This window comes from Mus caroli, unplaced genomic scaffold (assembly GCF_978045245.1).
Source record: "Mus caroli unplaced genomic scaffold, Mus_caroli_1 scaffold_4, whole genome shotgun sequence".
In the NCBI taxonomy this organism is placed as follows: domain Eukaryota; kingdom Metazoa; phylum Chordata; class Mammalia; order Rodentia; family Muridae; genus Mus; species Mus caroli.
Window position 1 is genome coordinate 129,584,427 of NW_028227259.1, and position 21,087 is coordinate 129,605,513.

General features: G+C 53.0%; 1 protein-coding gene across 2 annotated transcripts; it reads right to left on the minus strand.

Moving 5' to 3' along the window:
• Positions 1 to 583: 583 nt before the first annotated feature.
• Dhx37 (DEAH-box helicase 37) lies at positions 584 to 20,679 on the minus strand. Of its 2 annotated transcripts, none has more exons than XM_021162476.3 (27): positions 20,516 to 20,679; positions 18,335 to 18,504; positions 17,587 to 17,699; positions 16,480 to 16,819; positions 15,941 to 16,089; positions 15,089 to 15,181; positions 14,204 to 14,300; positions 13,392 to 13,505; positions 12,435 to 12,536; positions 12,185 to 12,299; positions 11,690 to 11,785; positions 11,376 to 11,452; positions 10,187 to 10,331; positions 9,436 to 9,512; positions 8,426 to 8,658; positions 7,336 to 7,447; positions 5,552 to 5,658; positions 5,279 to 5,467; positions 4,977 to 5,101; positions 4,768 to 4,884; positions 3,740 to 3,912; positions 2,794 to 2,908; positions 2,562 to 2,699; positions 2,288 to 2,382; positions 2,130 to 2,203; positions 1,556 to 1,653; positions 584 to 1,431 (listed from the first exon to the last, which is right to left on the minus strand). In XM_021162476.3, exons 1-27 carry the CDS (start codon positions 20,616 to 20,618, stop codon positions 1,346 to 1,348), a joined length of 3,453 nt encoding a protein of 1,150 aa, XP_021018135.1. In that variant the 5' UTR covers positions 20,619 to 20,679; the 3' UTR covers positions 584 to 1,345. The 2 variants fall into 2 exon arrangements, with proteins under 2 accessions (XP_021018135.1, XP_029333815.1); XM_029477955.2 differs by having other exon boundaries at positions 16,480 to 16,834.
• Between the last annotated feature and the right edge of the window lie 408 nt (positions 20,680 to 21,087).

A 21,087-nucleotide genomic window follows, 5' to 3' on the forward strand; every position in this document is an offset into this window, starting at 1 on the left:
CATGACTGAGTCTAAGAACTCATGGTGGAAATACATGCTACGGCTGTCAAAGGTTGGTCAGGACACACAGACTTGGAGGTGCACTGGGAAAGGGGGGTGCAGAGGCTCATCCAGCTGATACAGCTGGTGCCTGAAGACACAAAGAACATGAGATGGGCAGGCAGGTGTTTAGTGGTACACTGCTTGCTTCAGTCACACAGGCATGGCTAACAGGAGATAAAGCAGTATGTGGTTCAGAGGACATGATCAAGAGCATAGTCAGCCCACAGAGAAAAAGCATTTAACTGAAAAGAGCTTGGCTGTGTTCCCAGGACTCTGTGACAAGTGGCCCAAGTGACAAAAGAACTGCAGCAGCATTTGCCATCACCCAGAGGTAAACAACTCACTCCATTCAGCTGATGACTGATGCAGCCTGACACCTGATGGCACATGTTCAGCCACACAAACAGACAGACAGCTCCATGTGTTGGGGAGATTGAGAGGGAGAAAATCAGTAAGTCATGTGAGGATGAAGGTTCTGGAAACTGACACGGTGACAGCTACTCAGCATGTGAGCATGTGTGATGGGACAGACAAGCTGAAGTGAAACAGCACATCACCAACATTTACTCTCAACAAAACTGTTAGAGACAGAGTCTTGCTGGGTGGTGGTGACACACACCTTCAATCCCAGTACTTAAGGCAGGCAGAGGCAGGGGGATCTCTAAGTTTGAGGCCAGCCTGGTCTACAGGCCTAGTTCCAGGACGGCCAGAGTTACACAGAGAAACCCTGTCTCAAAAAACCAAAAAAAACAAAACCAAAAAAACCAAAACCAAACAAATAAAAGAGTCTTGCTGTGTAGCTCAGGCTGGCCTTGCATTTGTGATTCTTACCAGCCAAGGCCCACTGGCCATACCCAGCTAAAGACAGAACTTGCTGTCTACTGATGCCAAAGCAGGACCCCGGAAACCAGTCTCCATCTATGTGGAACAAAGCTCTGGGGTGATCATCACTCATCTGGGGTCAACCTTTCAGGAAAGTCACTGGGTGACAGAAGTCTGCAGTGCACCTGCTGTCCAAGATGCTATGAGGCCGACAGGGGCTCTGGGAGAAGGGTCCACTTTCCTGTTCCAGTGTTGCTCTGTGCATCTGCAGGGTCTAATGTCACCTGAAGAGTCCATCTTAGACAGGAGGAATGTGGAAGACAAACCATGTCTGTCTCTTATAACAGTCACAAAGAAGGGCACTCGTGGTCAGTGTAGCTGTGAGCTTGCTTCTGAATTGGGCAGAACGGGGCTTCCAGGGCCACAGCGTGGCTCCTGGTAAAAGCCTAGGAGCTGGTTGACTATACAGCTGGGTGTGTGGTCAACTGTCAGCGGTAGGGGGCCAGTTCTTCTCAACATCGCTGTGCATAGCCTTTGGGAGCCACTCACAGTACTCAGCCAGCAGGTCTGTGGGAAGAGGCGGGCAGGGTTAGAGCGCAAGGCCCGGGGCTTGCTTGGTTGGACGGGCCCATGGTTTGGTTAGGTCCTTCCACTGAGCAATGTACCCTGACCCCAGCTGAGTCACACTCACATTTGGGGCTCTTCTTCCATGCAGCCAGCAAGGAATCACGAGAATCAGCCTTGTGGGCCACGAGGGCTCTCAATAGGGTCTCTGTCCTGGGCTGCAGCCTGGAGAAAGGGGACAGTTGACTAGAACCAGAACTTGGGATGAACAGATGGTAGGACCTGTCACTCGGTCAGAGGGAGCCTGTGTACACAGTGGCGGCATGCAGCCTTCCCCAGCACCCCTCCCTACTCATGTCCACCCAGCCCCTTGAAGGACACAGATGTTCCTTATCATAGGCTGGGCCCTGCTGTCAAAGGTGGGGTCCATATAAGGAGGGGACACAGAAAAGTGGAGGAGGCAAGACTAGAATGGTATAGCTACTGGGAGTGAGACAGGTAGGGAGAGTCCTGAGTAGAGATGCAGGACCCCCTGCCATCTTTCAGAGGGTGAAATGAAATGCCCGAGGCCCACTGACAGCTCTAGAATGAAGGAAGCTCCTGTAGTTGTCACATCCCCAGCATATGTGACTGACACAGCATCCCCAGAGAAACCTCTCCGCCACTGCCCGTCCTGATATTTTAGGAATATACTCTTGTACCTGGCCCAAGTCTTCAGCATGGTGCTAGGGCTAGATAGCAGGCAGCTTTTGAATGAAGCCAGCTTGCGGAAGACCTGACAAGAGAGCACAGGATGCTTGAGTGGGGCCTGCAGTTCATGGCACCTAGGAGACAGACCACAGGTAGCCCAAGAACTTACCTGTCCCTCCAGCAGAAACCGTGCAAAGTATTTGTAGCGGTCAATGCCTTCAGGGAAGTCCACCTGGACGGCAGGGAGAGGCCAGCCCACACGGTCTGGGGGATGGAAACATGTGATGAAGGGCGACTGCTGTATCTACCCCCCACCTCCAGCCCTTCGGAGAAGCAGGAGGGCTAGCGTGACCCCCTTAGGCACATGCCCAAGAGCCAGCATGAGCTGATGAGTCCAAGAAGCTGTAGGTGGCCAGGCTACCAAGGAAGTGGCCCCAACTCACAGAACACACTGGCCCGGTGGCACAACACCTGTCCTGACTCTGGGCAGTAACTGGGCGCTGGCTCCTCCAGGGGTGCATCGAACTGGCAGTAGGAAGGCAGCAGGGAGGGGATCCACTGGATTTCCACGGTGGAAACACCTGAGGCCAGGAGATGGCGTCAGGTCTCACATGCTCTCCCAGACAGGGTGCTCCACAGTGCCACCAATGTCGCCCTGTGGCCCCTATGCAATACCTTTCATGTACATCTTGGTGGTCTCCACAATTTCCTGGTAGACCACGAATTCAGGCAACTCTTTGAAGAGTACAGAGCTGGGGTGGATGAAGACGGGGTCATCTAGAAGAGGAGTCTGCAGAGAGGTAGATGGACGTTCAGGTCAGAGAAAAACCTGAGCGCTCTAGGCTCTTCGAGTCCACCCTTCAGGATCTAACCATTCCAGCCAGTGAGCCAATGAGCAGGCACTACCCAGGATACATTGCTCTTTGGCCATCATCAGAGCTGAAGCCTGGAGCTGAGAAAATGGCTCAATGAGTAAAACACTTGCCAATGCCAGCCTGATATCCTCGGATGGCTGCCTGTGCATGGGTGCCCACCCCTCACTGGAATAGAGAGCTAGGGCCCAGTGAGACAGCTCAGCAGATAAAGGTACCAAGCTTAGTGATGTGAGCTCAATTCCTGAGACCCACATGGTAGAAGGAGAACAAAAGATTCCTGCAACCTTCTGGTTTCCATCCATGTTCCACAGCAGTATACATAAACACACAAAATGAATCACAATCTCTGAGTGGGGGTCTTGACCCTCACACTTAGGAGGGTGAGGCAGGAGGATCAACCTGTTTCAAAAACAGCAGCTGAGGATGGACCCCAGAGATACAATGCTAGGGAGGGAGGTGGCCCCAGCACACACCAAGCCCCAAGTGGGTCCATCTGGTTAAGTGGGGAGGAAGGCAGCTCAGGTTTCTTCAGGGTAGAGAAACTGTCTCAAGTTGACTGGTCCGATGCTGGCCATGCTGAACAGTGAAGCCAGGTTGACCTTATGGTGTAAGATGCATCTTTAGAAAGTAACCGTGAGCCGAGGGTAACATCCTATGTTCCCACAAACAGCAGCCTTCACCTGCTCTTTGCTGGAAGCGTTCCCAGAGGTTATGGGGTTAGTCACTAAGGCAGGCCCATGTCCTACCTTGTAGGCGTTCTTCCATTTGGGGTCCAGCAAGTCCTCACTCTGAACCCGGCGGGCCAGGTGGTCACCCAGACCAGCTGCCATGATTTGCCGCAGGTAAGTCACCTGGCTCTCAGTAGGAGGCTGCATTTTGGGGTCCAGGAAAAGCCCAGCCTCGGGGCACACTGCATTGACTGCAAGGAAGGTGAGAAAGGGATGCATGAAGTCTCGGTCAGAGGAAGGCTGACAGTCCTTCAGGAAACCACCCAGCACTTGGGCCTTGCTCACAGTGCTTGCTTCTGATACAGAGGTCAACATCGGCTCAGCCCAGAGCCCCTTCCTAGGCCAAAACCTAGAGTCCCACGCCAGCAGAGCCCTGCCAAGGGACAACCACCCCAGCTCCCATGTGGTAGGACAGTTACAGGAATCTCAGCCCCGTCCACCCCTCTGCTGAAAGGTGGCCTGGAGAGGCCTGTGGCTCCACATGGCCACCTGCTGTCATTAGTGTTAGGTGGCTGTCCACAATTGCAGGCTGTTGCACCTGAGGATACAGCTCCATGCATGTGACAGCAGGCAGGAAAGCAGGCTACAATGATGCCCTGCTCCGGGGGAAGTGGGCTAGAAAACAGCCACTGATGCTTGAAGCCTACAGCTGACAGAACAGCACTCAGTTCCCAATTAGATGCCACCTTCACCCAGTGGCCACCCTGTATCTTAAGATAGGGACATTCCTTGAGTCCTAGATAGAGGTGACTGGAGTTAGCTGTGGCTGCGTAGGAATCCTGAACCCATGGGTTGAGAACTCTGGGGACATGTGGGAGGGAAGAAAGGTCCTGAGTGGAACAGGGGAAGAGGACCAGAGGGGCAGACGGCCTGAGAGGCAGGCTTCTAGGTGAGTGTGTGGGGGAACCCATCTAAGGGCACTGGACGTTGACTTGGGACTGAGTCCATGTTGGTGGGCAGACAAATGAGCAAGTGTGGGATCTCTAGCATACCAAACCCACGCAGAGAGGGACAGATGCCTGTCCACACTGTCACCTGGACTATACCTGCGGTGGTCAGCTGGCCACGCAGGCGCCGGATCTCGAGCATGGCCTTGTAGCGCAGTCCGTTAGCTTGGCAAAACTGGGGTGAGCAGCCAGCGTACTCACAGGCTCCCACAGCACCTGTAGAATAGGGCAGGCTGTTCTCACTGCTTGGCTCCAATCTGCTATAGGATACCAACCACCCTCCCTCATGCCCAGGAGGCAGCACTAACCCAGCAACACCATGAGGTCGCCAAGCTTCAGAGATGGTCCCTGCCCAGCCCAGGTCCTCTTTATCTGGGCCACACGGGCTCGGCGGCCCTTCAGCTCGGCAAGCTCCTTTTCGCTGGCAGCAGGTCTGTAAACACACACATGGCCGGCTGGCCTTCAGCCTGCTGCCCTCAGGGATCCTCTGACCAAATCCTCTCTCCCTCGCCCTTCCTTCAGATATAGCAGCTCAGGCTCCCCAGGCTAGCACCAATAGCAGGGAGCATGGCGGACTGGGCTCCGAGGGACAAGGCTATCACTAACCAACCTGTCCAGCTCCTCAAACAGCTCACGCACAGTCATGGCAGCCACGATGGCAATGGTGTAGGGTAGGCAGCCGTGCTGCTGGCTCAGGGCCAGCATCTTGGCATAGCGGGGTGCCACGGGGAAGGTGGACATGGTCCGCCCCAGCGCGGTGATGGGGCAGCTCAGCTGTGACATCTGTAGCTTCTTCATTCTGGGGGCAAGAGATACAGTGGATAAGAACCATGGAACTGCACGTGGAGGCTCTGCACGTTTGGGTCCACCCTCCCCCTCCTACCTTTCCTGTTTTGGAGGTGCCTGCAGGGCCCCCAGGGCAACCAGCAGCTCCTCTGCAGCAACGAGGGCCTCCACGGACGGCGGGGTGGGGAACGGGAAGTTGATGACCTGGGCACAGGCACAGAAGGCAGTGATGCAGAGAAGCAAGTCCCACGAGGTCACACTGGCTGCAGCAGATACTGTTCCCCTTTCCCTCAGCCTGTCCCCAGGCTCCGGGGCACGTTAAATGGGACGACATGGGGCTTACATGCTTAGGAAGTTGCCAAGATGTCTCCAACCCATATGCTAGGATGACCCCAAATTAAACCTACTGTGTGCCAGGGGCTATACTTAAGCAACTAAAATCTAGGAGTTTATAAGCAACAACATATGCAATATTTAGGAAAACAGGTATTATGCTTGAAAAATAAAATATAGTCTGTGGTCATGACTGTCACAGAGATGAACATCAAGTTCTCAGTGAAAACCTAAAATGATTTTTCTTGATTTTGAATCAGTTGTTTGTAACAAATTAAAAAATCACTGGGGGATTCCCCACCCCTCTTAAAGGGACAGATTTCTCCACTAGAGAGATGGGAGCAATGGCCTGTGCCACCACATGCAGTGAGGGTACAGTCTTTTTATTTTAAGAGACAAGATCTTGCCAGGTATAGTGGTGCACACCTTTAATCCTGGCTGGGTAGCGGCAGCAGCAGGCAGATCTCTTTGAGTCTGAGCCTGGTTCACATAGGAAGGTTCAGGCCAACCACAGCTATATAGTCAGGCCCTGCCTCAAAACAGAGTGAGAGAGAAAGACACGGTTCCACTGTGCTGTGTACCCCACGCCCAGTGTGTGTAGTGCTGGGTATTGAACTTAGGCCTTCCTGGGTGCAAGCGTTCAACTAATCAAGCTACATCCCCTGTCAAGGGTATACGTAGATGTACAATTGTTTGTTTGGATTTTTGTCTTGTTTTGTTTTATCTGCTTGTTTGTTTGCAGACAGGGTTTCTTTACGTAACCCTGGACCAGGCTGGCCTTGAACTGAGATTTGCCTGCTTCCTCCTCCTGAGTGCTGGGATTAAAGGCGTGCACCACCATTCCCTGGACACAGTCTTCATTCTGAAGGCTCTGTTTCTTTACATTTCTTTATTCTATGCGTGTGGGTACACATGTGCCAAGGAGCAAGTGTGGAGGGCAGAGGACAACATGCAGGATGGTTCTCCCTCCAGACTTAAGGCAGCAGGCGCCTTTCCTGGCTGAGCCTACCTCTCTAGATCAAGCAAGAGCCTTCATTTTTACCTTTTCTTTTGGGTTCAGGGACAGGACCAGGACCAGAAGCATTTTCAGCCTTCTGGGTTCTGTAGCTCATTAGATATGTTCTTGAACAGAGATTGTCTCTTCCCTGCCTTGGTTTCCCTATCTGTTAAGTGGGTATCTGGTTGTCATGTGACAAGGGGGACAACATATAGCACAAGCAGGCCTTCTTCGCTGGACCACCCCATCCTGGAGTGGAGAAAAGAACCCCAACTCCATCAGAGGACCACGCCAGCAAAGCCTGCATTCAGGAATCAGCAGGACATCTGAGTGCCCACAAGCTATGTGGCACCTGGCTGTCCATTAGCTTCTGTCTCCCAGAGTCCAGGAAAACTGTCCTCAGTAGGGACTGAAGACCACCAGGGCACCTTCTGATTGGCGGTCCCTGGGGAGACCACTCCTTCCCCGGCAGGCGCAGTTCTGGGGTGACTGGCTGAATGCGCCAGGCTGAGGATGGAACAGGAAGGGAGGGGGCTATGCCTGAGACTGACCTTCTCAATGCTGAGTGCTTTCATTTGCAGGATCAAGTCCTCCACTGGTCTGCGGGTGATCTCTGGAGGAGGAAACTGCTCAAAGTCCCCGAAAACAGCTGAGGAATACAGCCTAAGTGGGGAGAAGTAGGGACCGGAAAGAGGAAAGTCAGCCGAACTTCTGGGCAAGCCACGCACAGCACTCAGAGCCAGGCCCTCACCTCACCAGGGCAGTCAGTCCCCCCTCCAGCTACCCCGACTACATACTCTGTATTCTTTTACATCTTCCATCCTATAAACTAAAGAGGAGATGGAAGAACAGCAACAGAGCTATTCAAAGTAACAATATTAGGAAAAAAATAATAGCCAGTGGCATAGCTAACATGGATCTAACTCTCAGCCGTCAGAAGAGCCCTCTCCTCCAAGCCATCAGCAGATGGGCGAAGCCTAAGAACTGAGGAAAGGCCCAAACTGACAATTCCTGGGAAGGCACAGAGGCAGGAAGGCAGTGCAGAAGACACTAAGAGCACTTCCCTGAAGGGAGCATGGACTCTAAGCCCCTTCCCTCATGCTACTGCTAATGAGCAATGAGGGGAAGGTGTGAGAGACGATCCTGGGTACCTGGTGAGTGGCTCATCCCACGTAAGTAAGAACTCCACAGGGCCAAAGATGAGCACAGATATCCAAACTGACACAGGGACATGTGTGTGAACAATGGGATAAAGGAACAACCGCCTCAATGTCCAGCAGAGATGGACAGAAACAATGTGACAGGGAAGTGGGAAAGGGACTCAGCCACCAGGAGAAACATGGTAAGGTGACTCTGAAAATTCATCACTCTGGGTGGCGCCTGACAGGCTATACCTTATAGGGGGCCCTTGGGGAGTGACCACTCACAGGAGCACTGCTCTGATGGTGGTGACAATGGCCCAGCTATGGAAGTATTTAGAATGAGGACTACCTTTGGATCAGCAGTTGATCACCAGGCAAAGGCAGGGTAAAGCAGCCAGCAGTGTGGGGAGGGCTGTGGTCCTCCTGAGGCCCACTCACTGCAGAGGGGCAACTGCAGTTCTACTTCTCAACGCCTGTGATGCAGGGACAAGTGGCCTACCTATAGCAGTGGCCTGGCTCTGTGCGGCCTGCACGACCAGCTCGCTGGTCAGCGGATGCTTGGGAGACCCAGGTGACACGGAAGGAGGACACGCCTGTGACACGATCATAATAGCGCTTTTTGACTTTCCCACAGTCCACCACATACTTGATACCAGGGATGGTGAGAGAGGTTTCAGCCACATTGGTGGCCACAACGCACAGCCTCGTCCCCTCGGGAGGAGGTTTGAAGACCTGGGAAGTGGGAGTAGACAAGGCAACATCAGAATCAGGGGAAAATCTATGAGACAAGGCTGGAGAGATGGCTCAGCGGTTAGGAGCACTGACTGCTCGTCCAGAGGTCCTGAGTTCAATTCCCAGCAACCACATTGTGCCTCACAACCATCCATAATGGGATCCAATGCCTTCTTCTGGTGTGTCTGAAGACAGCTACAGTGTGTGTGTGTGTGTATCTTAAAAAAAAAAGAAGCCGGGCGTCAGCCGGGCGTGGTGGCGCACGCCTTTAATCCCAGCACTCGGGAGGCAGAGGCAGGCGGATTTCTGAGTTCGAGGCCAGCCTGGTCTACAAAGTGAGTTCCAGGACAGCCAGAGCTACACAGAGAAACCCTGTCTCGAAAAACCACAAAAAAAAAAAAAAAAAAAAAAAAAAAAAAAAAGAAGCCGGGCGTGATTGCGCACACCTTTAATCCCAGCACTAGGGAGGCAGAGGCAGGCGGATTTCTGAGTTCGAGGCCAGCTTGGTCTACAAAGTGAGTTCCAGGACAGCCAGGACTATACAGAGAAACCCTGTCTTGAAAAAACCAAAAAAAAAAAAAAAAAAAAAAAAAAGAAAAGAAAATCTATGATTGCTGGCAGCTAGGCAAGGTCCACCACTGTCCACCAAGCTCCAAGCACAACTGTCAGGAGTGGTTTCTATTTCCTCCACTATCAGGGGCTGGTCAGTGAGTAGATGGAAAAGCACCCCAGGCTTGACCCACAACATCCTAATGCTCTAAAGAGCTGTCCCATTACCTGTGCCTGCTTCTCAGGGGCCAGCAAAGAGTAGAGCGGGAGCACGTGAAGGGGCAGGGAGGCATCTGGCTGCTCACCTGCAGGAAAGCATGAGACACCAGAATCCAGGTTGAAGAGATGCCGCAGACATAGGGCTGCTCCTAGCTGACCGGCTACCTCCAAATCCCCCCCATCCACACAAGTGAGAGGCACTACCCAGCCCAGGCTTGGGGCCATGTCTGCTATACACAGGATCCCCTGAGAGTAAGCTGGCCCCAGTCCCTGTGTGTGTCCAGACAGTGTGCAGTGTGGCAGGCTTGAGTACAGAAAGAGCCTTTTTTGGACACAAAATCATAAGTCTCTCTCTCTCTCTCTCTCTCACTCTCTCTCCCCTCCACCCCCCGCCCCCAGCCTAGCCCAAGCTGGGTAGCAAGAAGTTCTCCATCAACATACTCAGGGGCCCTGAGAATCTAGACATCAATTGCATGAGGCCCATGTTATCCCAGGAATGGCCAGCCTGGAGATGGTGACCCCAGCACTGTCAAAGTATTAAGACCTTAGGAGACCCCAGTGGCCAAAGCCACCAGAAAGGAGCACCTTTATGCTCACATCCCAGTAGGAGCCAGAATGTTTTTGGTCCCATGTGTGAGGACAGGACTTAGATTCTTCTGGTCCCAGTGGCCAACAGGGCCTCTCATGCAATAGGGCTCAGCAGACCTGTGCTGACACCAGAGAGCAACGAACCCAAGCGCAGAGCTTTGCCAGGCCGCACCTTCATTTGCCTCACTGTCACCCAGGTCCAGATCTAGGTCAGAGCCCAGGGCCTCCTCTTCGTCGTCCATCTCTGCCTCCCTGTCCTCATCACCTTCGCCGGCTGGCAGCACAGAGTAATTGTCCAGGTTGATCTGGGGCAAGGCCTGAGGACATGCCAACACCATGGGCTCAGGTAACCTGGGTGTGAACCAAGCCACACACAGTGTCGTACGAGGGAAGGCCAGGCCAGTAAACAATGACCTTCTCTGCCTCATTCCTAATTAATAATTAGGTATGGGGGGCTGGATAGTGGCTGAGCAGTTAACAGCACTTGTTCTTAGAGGACCTGGGTTTGATTCCTAGAACCCACACAGCAGTTCACAACCATCTCTAATTCCAGTTCCAGAGGGTCTGACTCCCTCCTCTGACCTCCCTAGGCACCAAGCATGCACATGGTACACATATATAAACACTCATGCACATAAAATAAAATGAATCTAATGAAATTCTAAAAATTTAGGTATGAGTTAGGTGTGGTGGTACACACCTTTATTCCCAGTATTCTGGAGACAGAGACAAACGGATCTCTGTGAGTTCAAAGACAGCCTGGTCTACATAGCAATTCCAGGCCTGCCAGGATTACATAGTGACAATTCTGTCCAACTAAGCATATAAATAAATAAATAAATAAATAAATAAATAAATAAGTCAGATATGAGCATGGGGTCATCTCACAAGGCTGTTTTGAGTTATGTACACAGTTTTTACAAGCTGCCTGGCCCACCTTAAATGAATAAAGAGGGTACAGGCCACCAAGAAGCCACTGACACTGCATCCAGCTATCAGGGTGCCTGGGGAGGCCCTCTCTTGGCTGGCCCCTCAGCTTCAGACAGCACATCTCCCTACTTCAGCAAGCACCTATGGCTCTATTTGTGCTTTGTGCTCCAGGATCCTCTCAGGCAGACCCTGTGTTGTAAATCATAACAGACACACACTCAACATTGCAAGCCTCTAGAATTGTAATCCACCAGGACTCTGCTGTGGAACAGGGCTGGACCAGTGTGACCCCAGACACCCCCCCCCCCGTGGCTCCCAGCCATGTCAGATGAAATGGACTTTTACATTCATTTCATGCTAGTGGCCCTTAAGTCCAAAGAGTTCGTGAAGCTGGCAACAGCAGAGTACAGGTCTCCAGGACTTCCACGTACCATGGCCTGGGCCTTCCTAGCCCTTGTCCGGGACTTCTTAAACCTCCGCATCCCTTCTGCTGAGTCCTCTTCCTTTTCTGTAAAGGAGGAAGAGAATGGGAAAAGACTTCTGTAGCCAACGTAGGCAGCTGGCACTTTGCTCCTGTCACTCAACAGCAAAACTGCCGCAATGATGAGCATACTGTTTTGGGGGTACAAAGGCACAGGCTCTCCTCGAGGACACTGAGGTGGAAGCTGATGCCCCAATCAGGGCACCAGTTGCCAGGCTCAGGGTAGCAGGCGGAGAGCTCCGACAGGAGGCTATGTTTAGTTACCTTGTGGCTGGGAGCAACGAATGGGGAAGGCCTTCCTAAGCCGACGGCAAAGTGCATGCACCTCGGCCTGCCCTGTGAGAAACACCAGGATGCCGCCTGCAGAGAGAACCAAGCCAGTTACCTGACAGACTTACCCTTGCAAGCACCTGCTGACAGGCTGGGACAGTCAGGAGCTGGGACCCAGGGAGATAGGTTCTGGGTGGGTGAAAGCCAACTACCGGAGGCCAGCAGAGTGGTGAGGGCACCTAACAGCACACTCAACAGGGCTTGCTGCGTTTGGACTCTCAAGACCAGAGGCCATCCATGCTTGCCCTTTTCAAGAGGATGCTTTGACCTGCCATCTCTGCCTTAGATATGAGGGGCACCAGGTGGCTTGGGCTTAGGCTTGGGAAGTCGCCATGCCACTCTGACTGTTCCCTGTGCTGTCAGAGGGATGAAAGGCAAACCTGTGTCCTCAACGAGGAGGAGGGCTGTACCGGTCCCATCAGGCCTCACCTGCAGGCAGCATCCGGTGGATCTTGCAGACCTTCCTGAAGCATTCGCCACTGTAGTCATCCAATGGGGTCCGCTTGTTGAAATGCACTGTCACAGGGAACTGCCTAGACTCAACCTGTGACAGGTCCACAAAGGTATGGGAATGCCGCAGCCCAGAAGTCTCTCTGACCTCTGACCTAAGCCTTAACACCACCAGTTCTCACATGTCAAGGTCAGGTCGAAGCTGGTAGTGGGCTTACTCAAAACCTACCTTGATGACCGGGGGAGGGATGGTGAAGAGCCGCTGGTTCTGGGTGAAGTCCTCCACCCGCAATGTGGCTGACATGATGAGCAGCTTGAGGGGCAGGTGCCTCTGTGGAAGACAGTCTGGTGACTCAGGCTCAGCATGGAGACAGTGTACATGGAGTTATGCACCGCTCAGCTCTGTGGTTACATATAACCAGCAAAAGCATTCCTCAGGCTGCCCCCGGGGGAAATGAAACCCAGCCACAGGGAGCCTTTCTGCTTGGGTTCTGCAGGTGACACAGGCCAGAGACCTGACCATGAAGTCAGCTAAAGGGCTCCACCTTCATGAGACAGCCAAGTGAAAGATTCGATCAGCGCTGAGACAGGGGAGGGCTCAGCTGACAGCCCACAATCCTGAATAGGTCTACTGCCTGCCACCTTGACCAAGGGTGGCTCCAGGAAGGAGGACTGGCATACCACCCTTTCCTGGTCATTGTCCATCCCTGCCTTCAATGTGGCTGGGCACATGGCACCCCCAGAACGCCCACCTCTCCACTGAGCTGCCTGTTGAGGGACAGAAACAGGGCTGCTTTTCAAGGCCCCTTCAGACAGTATGCCCTCAGAGCTGGCCCCTTGCATCCACTGTCTGAGCACAGAGCTGGAAAGTGGGGCAGGCCTGGGGAGTAGCGAGCTCAACCCAGCAGTCTATGAACCTGCAGAGCCTGACACGGAGGAAGGGTACTCTTTAGCTAGCTCCAGCAAGGCCTGCCTACTTTTAGCTTTCCACCTGAGCCTCTTGGATGGGGAGAGATCACTCACTATGCATGACACTGGACCAAGGGCCTATGAGTCAACAGGGACAGAATGGAATGCTACAGCCTGGCACTGGCAATGACTCATGCCCAGGGAAGCTGTGTCCTCTGCTACCCCTGACAAGGTGATTTTAGTCTGCCCTCCCTGCATACTTCCCACACCCACACACCTTGGCCCGGAGAGCCACAATGCGGGACAGGAGCCCTAGAAGGATGTCTGTGTAGACGCTCCGCTCGTGGGCTTCATCGATGATCACCACCTTGTATTTCAGCAGCAGGAAGTCCTGTGGGGGAGGGAGAGTTACACCAGAGTGCCACCAAGCCCCCACAACCACAGGCACTGAACCACATGACCAATCCTCAGACTGCTTCCACTTCCTCAGCAGCCCCTAGAGGCCCATGGGAGAAGCAGCAGGACATCCTGACTGCCTGCAGCTACTGTGAATAGCCAGGAGCCAGGCTGCTATCGAATGTTGCAAGCTCTCTTTATTCTTTCCTTTAAAAAAAAAGAAAAAAAAGCTCCTGTCTGCTCTCCCTTACTATCTTTTGGCAGTCTCTCATTTATCCCAGGTTAGCTTTGAACTATGTGACCAAGAACCTCGATACTCCTGACCCCACCTCCTAAGTGCTTGGGTGACAAGCAGATCTTTTGTTTTGTTCTGTTTTGGTTTGTGTGTGTGTGGTGCTAGGGCTAGAACCCAGGGCTTCAGGCATGCTAGGACTGGACCCCAGGGCTTCAGGAATGCTAGGAGAGCTCCCTACCACCTGAGCCACATCCCCAGTCCCTCTTGCTTACTCACCCCATGGCCTCTCAGCTCACACTGACCCTGTGCCCTCCATCACTGTCTGATCAAGCAACTGAGGTTCCAAGAACGGACACGCTCAACACCACACGCGGCAAGCACACTGGTGATCACAACCAAGGAGACATTCTACTCTCCACCCCTCCATGTCCTGTACGAGGCCCGGGCAGGCGACTGACCTTCTGGATCTCTTTGAGCAGCACACCGTCGGTCATGAACTTGATCCTGGTTTCTTCTGTCACATTCCCTTCGTAGCGGATCTGGTAGGAGACAACCCTATGCGGGTGGGGTGGGGGGGATTCATCTCAGGGTTAGTCACCTCTCCAGAGCTACAGCCGGCTGGGGCTCTGGGTACATGGTCCCCTCAAGGGAGACAGAGGAGGACCCTCCCAGCCATGCTTGTCCCAAGCTCTAGTCTCTGGGGCTGAGGACAGGGAGAAGCTCCAGATTAAGGAAACGTATCACCAGGCACATTGTAGGTTTGGACAGAGCATGGCTAAGCTCACTGGGAGACAAGCAGGCCTTTACACCCAGAGCCATATACTGACTATATGGTAGAGACGCTGCAAGGCTGGACATAGACAGCAGCTACTGACACCCTCAGGTACCTGGGGCTCATTATGCTCTCAATTTAATATTGGACATACAAACATTTTACAATAAAAAAGTTAAAAATGTAAGGCTGGCGAGGAGGAGCTTGGTAGCAGAGCGGCTGCCTAGTACACACAAGGCCCTAGCTTCCATTCCCAGTGCCATTGTGTAAAGAAATGTAACCAGGGCAAAGGGTTTCAGGACTGAATTCTGTGTTTACATGGCCTTACACCACTGGCTGACTAGCAGGCTGTCACTTGCTTCTAGCCTCGCTTCTACACAGGCACAGTGTCCATCAGCAAGCACTGGGTGCCTGCCTGGATGGATCCTTTCCTGCCCGGAAACCCCTGCCTCAGCAGGTTGAGAGGTCTCTGTTGGACCATCCCTGGGAGTGAGGCAAAACGACTCCCATCTGCACCCTCCTCCCAGCAAGCCTGCAAAGTCTCCTATATCCCCAGGAATCAGGATCTCACCGATGTGACAGGTTCATCTCCTTGGCTACCCGCTGGGACATGGCTACTGCAGCCACTCGGCGGGGTTCTGTGACACCGATGATGCTGTCCTCACTGGGGAAGAAGACACATTAGCCATGACTGTCTGTCCCAGAGCCATCAACATACACTTCATCGTCACTAGTCACTGAGGGCGAGACCCAGAAAACAGGGTACAAACATCGCCTGCCCGGTGTCAGTACAGCAGAGCCACAGGACAGCCAGGGGGCAGCCCACACTGCACAGCACTGATGGTGACCTAGCAGAACTCGGTACACAGCTGGGACGCATCTCCAAGGGATGCTATCAGAATGAGGAAAATTCTCCTGGGGGGGTGAGGGGGGGTTTCTGAGCTGCATGTCATTCCTGAATAGACTGGTAAGTCCAGAGAAAGCCTGAGCTCAGACAACAGGGACGACAAGTACCATCTAGAAATGCTGACAGAGCAGGGGCCCCAGGTGAAGAGGACACTAGAGTTCTGCATCACCTCGGCAACTCTTCTGCCAACTGAATTCACTTCATGGTGAACGAGGTGGGGGTCGGGATACAGAAGATCACAGTGAGTGCACAGTGTGACACGGCCATGCTAGGAAGCACGTTACTCCATGTGCCTGGCACTTGTCGCTTTGTCACTGAACCTATGGGATCACTGAGCTTAGTGTCATCCCCATAGGTGACAATATGCCAAGAGAGGCTGGAAATGTGTTTGAAGTCACACAGCGCACAAAGCAGAACCAGGACTGTGTCTGCTGGAGCTCAGGCCCTTAATGGCTCTTGGAACCTAAGTGGCCACTGTCCCCAGGGAGTAGAGGGACACCCCCAGCCCAGCCCCACCTGCTGTAGCCTGCTTCGTAGAGAAACTGGGGCACCTGTGTAGTCTTCCCACTGCCAGTCTCGCCACACACAATGACAATGGGGTGCTCAGCCACCGCCTCCATGATGGCTTGTTCCTCGGCGAGGATCGGGAGCTTGAGCCGCTCCTCCTGTGGGAGAAGTTGGTACTGGAGAGATAGGCTGCAGAGAGCAGGTGAGGAGGTGCCCGCCCACAGAGGCATGCACACTGTCTGCAGTGCATAGCCAGGAGCTACAGAGAGAGCCTGGCAGTTAGGAGCATTGGCTGCTCTCGCAGAGGACCTGGGTTTAATTTCCTGCAGCCACATGGCAGCTTACAATCACCTAAAGTCCAAGTCCAATGGACCCAATGCCTTCATCTGACCTCTGCAGGGATGCGTGTGGTGTACATATATACAGGCATGCAGAACACCCGTACATATACAACCATGTCCCTGCTCCTAGAAGTGGACACTGTGGCTTCTTTCCATCAAGAGGTCCCACTAACCTGTCTCTTTAACCACCCGAAGAGAAGAACGAACCTGCATCTCAGGGGTGCGGTTCACGGGGATGAATACAGCAGGCTTGGCCACGGGTGGAGGCGGGGCAGAGGCTGGTGTTTTTGGAGGTGCAGAGATCCCAGATGGAGGGGGCTGCGGGGTGGGTGCAGGGCTGTTGATCCCAGAAGGAGCTGGTGGCGGATGCACTGGGTCTGTCCCTGTGCTGGTCCTAGGTTGGTCAGCTGTGGCTTCCTCAGGCTCTGAATCTTCTGAAGACTCAGAGGCTTCCTCTGTTGATGATGACCTGCGGCGCTTCCGGTGGGCCCCGCTGAGGCTACTGACTTTCTCCTGGCCCCGGGCAGCAGGCTGGTCAGACTTCCTCCTGGGAGAGCAGAGACTTGAGGCAGGGACATTAGGACATCTGATATAGGTATGGGGGCCTCTCGCTAGAGCCCATACCACGTTTATCTCAGGACCTTTGCACTGGCTGTTCCTACTCTGAGACACACTTCTTACAGATCATCACACTCAAGTGTCTGCTCAAAGTCACCTGCCTGGGAGACTGTGTGTCACTGGGTTCAGTCCCAGATGCCAGTCCCTTTCCTAGATGGCCCCTTGTCTCTGCCTTACCTTTGGGTTCATTTTCTGGGTGCAGATACATGAATATGTGGCTAACAAACACCAGTGCCTTCCAAAGGGAAATAAACATTTTGCTCCTTGTTCTACCTCAGGTCCAGTGAGGCTGAGGCAGTGCACACTCACCCAACATCAGTGCCCTGAACAGGGACACTGTGCGTGTGCGTGTGTCTGTGTGTGCGCGTGCTTGTGGCTGGTCTGGGGTGTGATGCCCTGCAGGAATGCCAGCCGGGGGTGGCCCCACAGTTCCAGTAGGGGGAAGTGGGTTTTCAATGTGAAGCCACTGAAGTCCTGATGTCACACAGAACATCAAGAGGTGGTTTCATGGCGAGTGGGGCCTTTGTGGTGTGAAATCAAGGTCATGACTGATGAGGAACTGACCTACTTGTGACATATCAGCTGCCAGTCAGGTGCACTACTAGAGGTGCATTCAGTATGGTTAACCCCCCACTTCCCGCCCCTCCCCTTGCAAGAAAACATGAGATATAAGCCCTCTCAGGCTCCGTGACTCACTCTTTGATATGATACATGCGGTCCCCAGTGCCGAGCTTGGCTGTGGTGTAGAAGAGACTCATCTCGGCCTCCGATACTTGGACTTCACTCAGTTTCTGCAGCAATTCGGCACGCTGGGAAAGGTATGAGAGCACTGGCTACCAGGCAGCTACTGACCACTGACCAGGTCCCAGGCCTTCTCCTGGGGAGGCCAGGCTTTTGGGGGATCTTAGCCTAGTTAATACTGACTTTAAATTATAGGGCAAGATGTCACCCAACAGCTATGAGGTGTTCTGAACACATAGGTTAGCTCTTTCTTCGCCATTAACAGAACCCAGCATCATGAGCCACAGCTCTGTAGCATCATGTGCTATAAGCACTGGCTGTCCCAATGCACAGCAACCAGACTGAATAAAGCATGATATCCACTGCTGTCCTGAGGACAGATGTGACTTCTCATTTGGCCAGTCCCTAGGCTACCCACACGGCCATGTGATTTCTTTCATTCCTTGAGAGCCACGGCAGTATTGGTTTTGTTGATTTTGACGCGTACCTTTATGCTTTATGTACACATAAAGAATGTACATGATTTTAAAATTAGGCCAGCACATCCAGAGGCTCCCAATGTCTACTATGTCTCTGGATAGACACGAAACACTTCCCTCCTTTCAGTAAGTTCTACTAGACAATCTTGCTGCAGAGATAACAAGACTCCCCTCCAGCCCCCTGATCTGGAGAGCTGGTGCAGACCAGCCACAGTGAGGTGTACCTGGCTCTTCTTCTCCTTCTGTTCTAAGACCTTCTGTAGCACCTTCCTCTCCTTCTTCGTCAGGGGCTTCCTCTCTTTCTTGGATGGGGGTGGCGCCTTGGTCTTCTTCTTTCTCTTCCCGGGCAGCACCAGAGCATTGCTTTCATCAACTCCTTTCAACACATCCTTGTCTGAAAAGACGAACACAGTCTTACTAGGGGGCAAAAAGTCACAGGGCGTCCTCCATGCTTACTCATGACAAATATCAAATGAGGTCACCACCTCCTGCAGGTGGCCGAGGTCACCTACCAATCTCTGAGTGCTGCACAAGGGTCTGCGTGCCGCAACTGTTAGCATTACCAAGCTATGACATTCTTGAGGGGCTGGGGGTGGGGATGGGGATGTAGCTCAGGTGGGAGGGAACCTGGCTACCATGCTGAGAGCCCTGGGTTCCAACCCCAACACCACATAAAACCAAGTATGGCAGTTCGGGAAGGAATCATTTGAGGGGGGACAGCGAGAGGACCAGAAGTTCAGTCACCCCTGACTACACAGGCCAGCCTGGGATACATGGAACCCTGAGGAGTGCTCAGAACTAGGCTACTGAGCTGTGGGCTGTGCCAGAAGGTGTTATGATTCCACTGAGGAAAAGTTAAATCCCATTTTATAGATATGAAAACCGAGGTAGAGGTAAGTGAAGTGGCATGCCCCAAACCCAAGTCTTAGGAGCCAGGAAGACATACTTGATTCTACTGGATCACTTTAGCACTTCCCCCGTCCTGAACCATCCTGATCCTGTCCATGCCTGATCCTGACCATGCCTTCTGCTATTCCAACCAATATTCTTCCTCCCTTCAGAACCCCAGGGAACATCTGAGAGGGAAGGTGAGTCCTTTTCACAAGTTCTGGGTCAGCACCCTCCTCCCTGCTCTCCTCTACGCCCCTCTCCTTCAGGGCTGGACTCTCTCTTCTCAGCAAGCCAAAACTCTACTCATCAGACTTACATAAGTGCCATCTATATACAAAAGTGTTTCCCCTGAACTTGCCTGTCTTGAGAGCTGAGTCAATAGCTTTCAGTTTTCCTTTGAACGTCTGCAGAGCCTCAAGTACTCATACCCCACATCTGCCTTCTCCCACAACCTTACCAATGCCCATGCTCATCACCTTTATGCTTACTCGCAAGCTCAGTCAGTCAGCAACTCCAGCCAGCTCTCCTTTGAAATACACCAGAATCCAAACACTCGTTCCAGCATCAACCCCAGCCTCCCTCCCCATCATCCTTCAACCTGTAATGCTTTTCTTAATGGCACAACCAATATGCCATGGTGACACGTTACCCTTCATCCTGTCCCTCTTCTGCTAAGTCTTCCATAGCTCCTCACTTCCTCTTTTAGAAGTTGGGGATTGAGGCAATGAGCTGGCCTGGTACATGCTACATGGTCCAGGTGCCCTCAGATGAATATCACTCCCTAGAGCTAGGTTTACAAGTGTATCTGTCTCTCTCATATACACAGCCTTTTTTGTTTGTTGGTTGGTTGGTTGGTTTGTCTGTTAAGACAAGGTCTCACTCTGTAACCCAGACTGACCTCAAACCTGTAGGGATCCTCCCACCCCAAACTCCTAAGCTGGGGTTACAGGAATGAACTACCATATTGTCCCAATCATCTATACAACTCGCAAACTCCGATGTCCCCTAGTCCTTGGGTTTCCCCACCCAGGTCTCCAGAAGGTTTTGACATTTTACTATCCATTTTACTTTCCCCAGTACACCACTCTCTCCCATCTTCTGCTCTATCCCTCTAGCACCTACCCGAGTGCCTGCCATTTACTACACATTTTATCGTTTCTCTGTGCTTGTCGGCTCCGGGTAAGCAGGCATGCCTGGAGTTGACAGGGTTTTCCATCTCCGATTCTGCTGTCACTATTCCCAGAGACCAGAACAGTCCCGGGTAATCAGACACCCCAGCACCCGAACACTCAGCCTGGCGCTCCGCTAACCGACCTGGTCTGAAACACACATTTACGGGTGTCTGGGAAGGAAATGATTCCGACAGGCCTGGGAGTGGATGCAAAGAAGTAATCTGCGCGCCATACTCCGGGCAGTACCCCCATACCGCGGTAGAGCGGCTGTCACGCCCCCTGTGCGGGTCATGTGGAACCCGGCTCCCACTCCAGCGACCCTCCCGGTCCCCGGCTTCTCACCCTCCAGTTCCAGCCGCACGGGAGGCGCTTCAGGGCCCTTGGAGGGCCGGGGATCGGCCTGCAGCCGCCCCTTCACGTTGTAGCGGCGTCGCAGCTTCCCCATGGCTCCCTCGCGCCACGCGCGTGGCTCCCTCAGCCCAGCTCCCAGGGAACCCGAACCTGGCTAGGAGACTTCCGGGTTGCGCATGCGCAAGAGCGCGCCTCAGCAGCTGAGGGGCGGAGCTGGAGGCCCGACGCGCCGGAAAGGGAGGTCGTAGCGGAAGAGGCGGGCGTACTCTGTCTGTGGGCGGTCCTTATGTAAATAAGGGGGCCGGGCCTAGATATGCCTGAGGAGCCTGAGTTTTTTTTTTTGTTTTGTTTTGTTTTTTTAAAGATTTATTTATTTATTATATTAGTACACTGTAGTTGTCTTCTTGTGAGCCACCATGTGGTTGCTGGGATTTGAACTCTGGACCTTCGGAAGAGCAGTCGGGTGCTCTTACCCACTGAGCCATCTCACCAGCCCCCTGAGTTTTAAGACCAAACTGTCCTGCCAGATATGACCTGAGACATTTGAACTTTATAACAATATT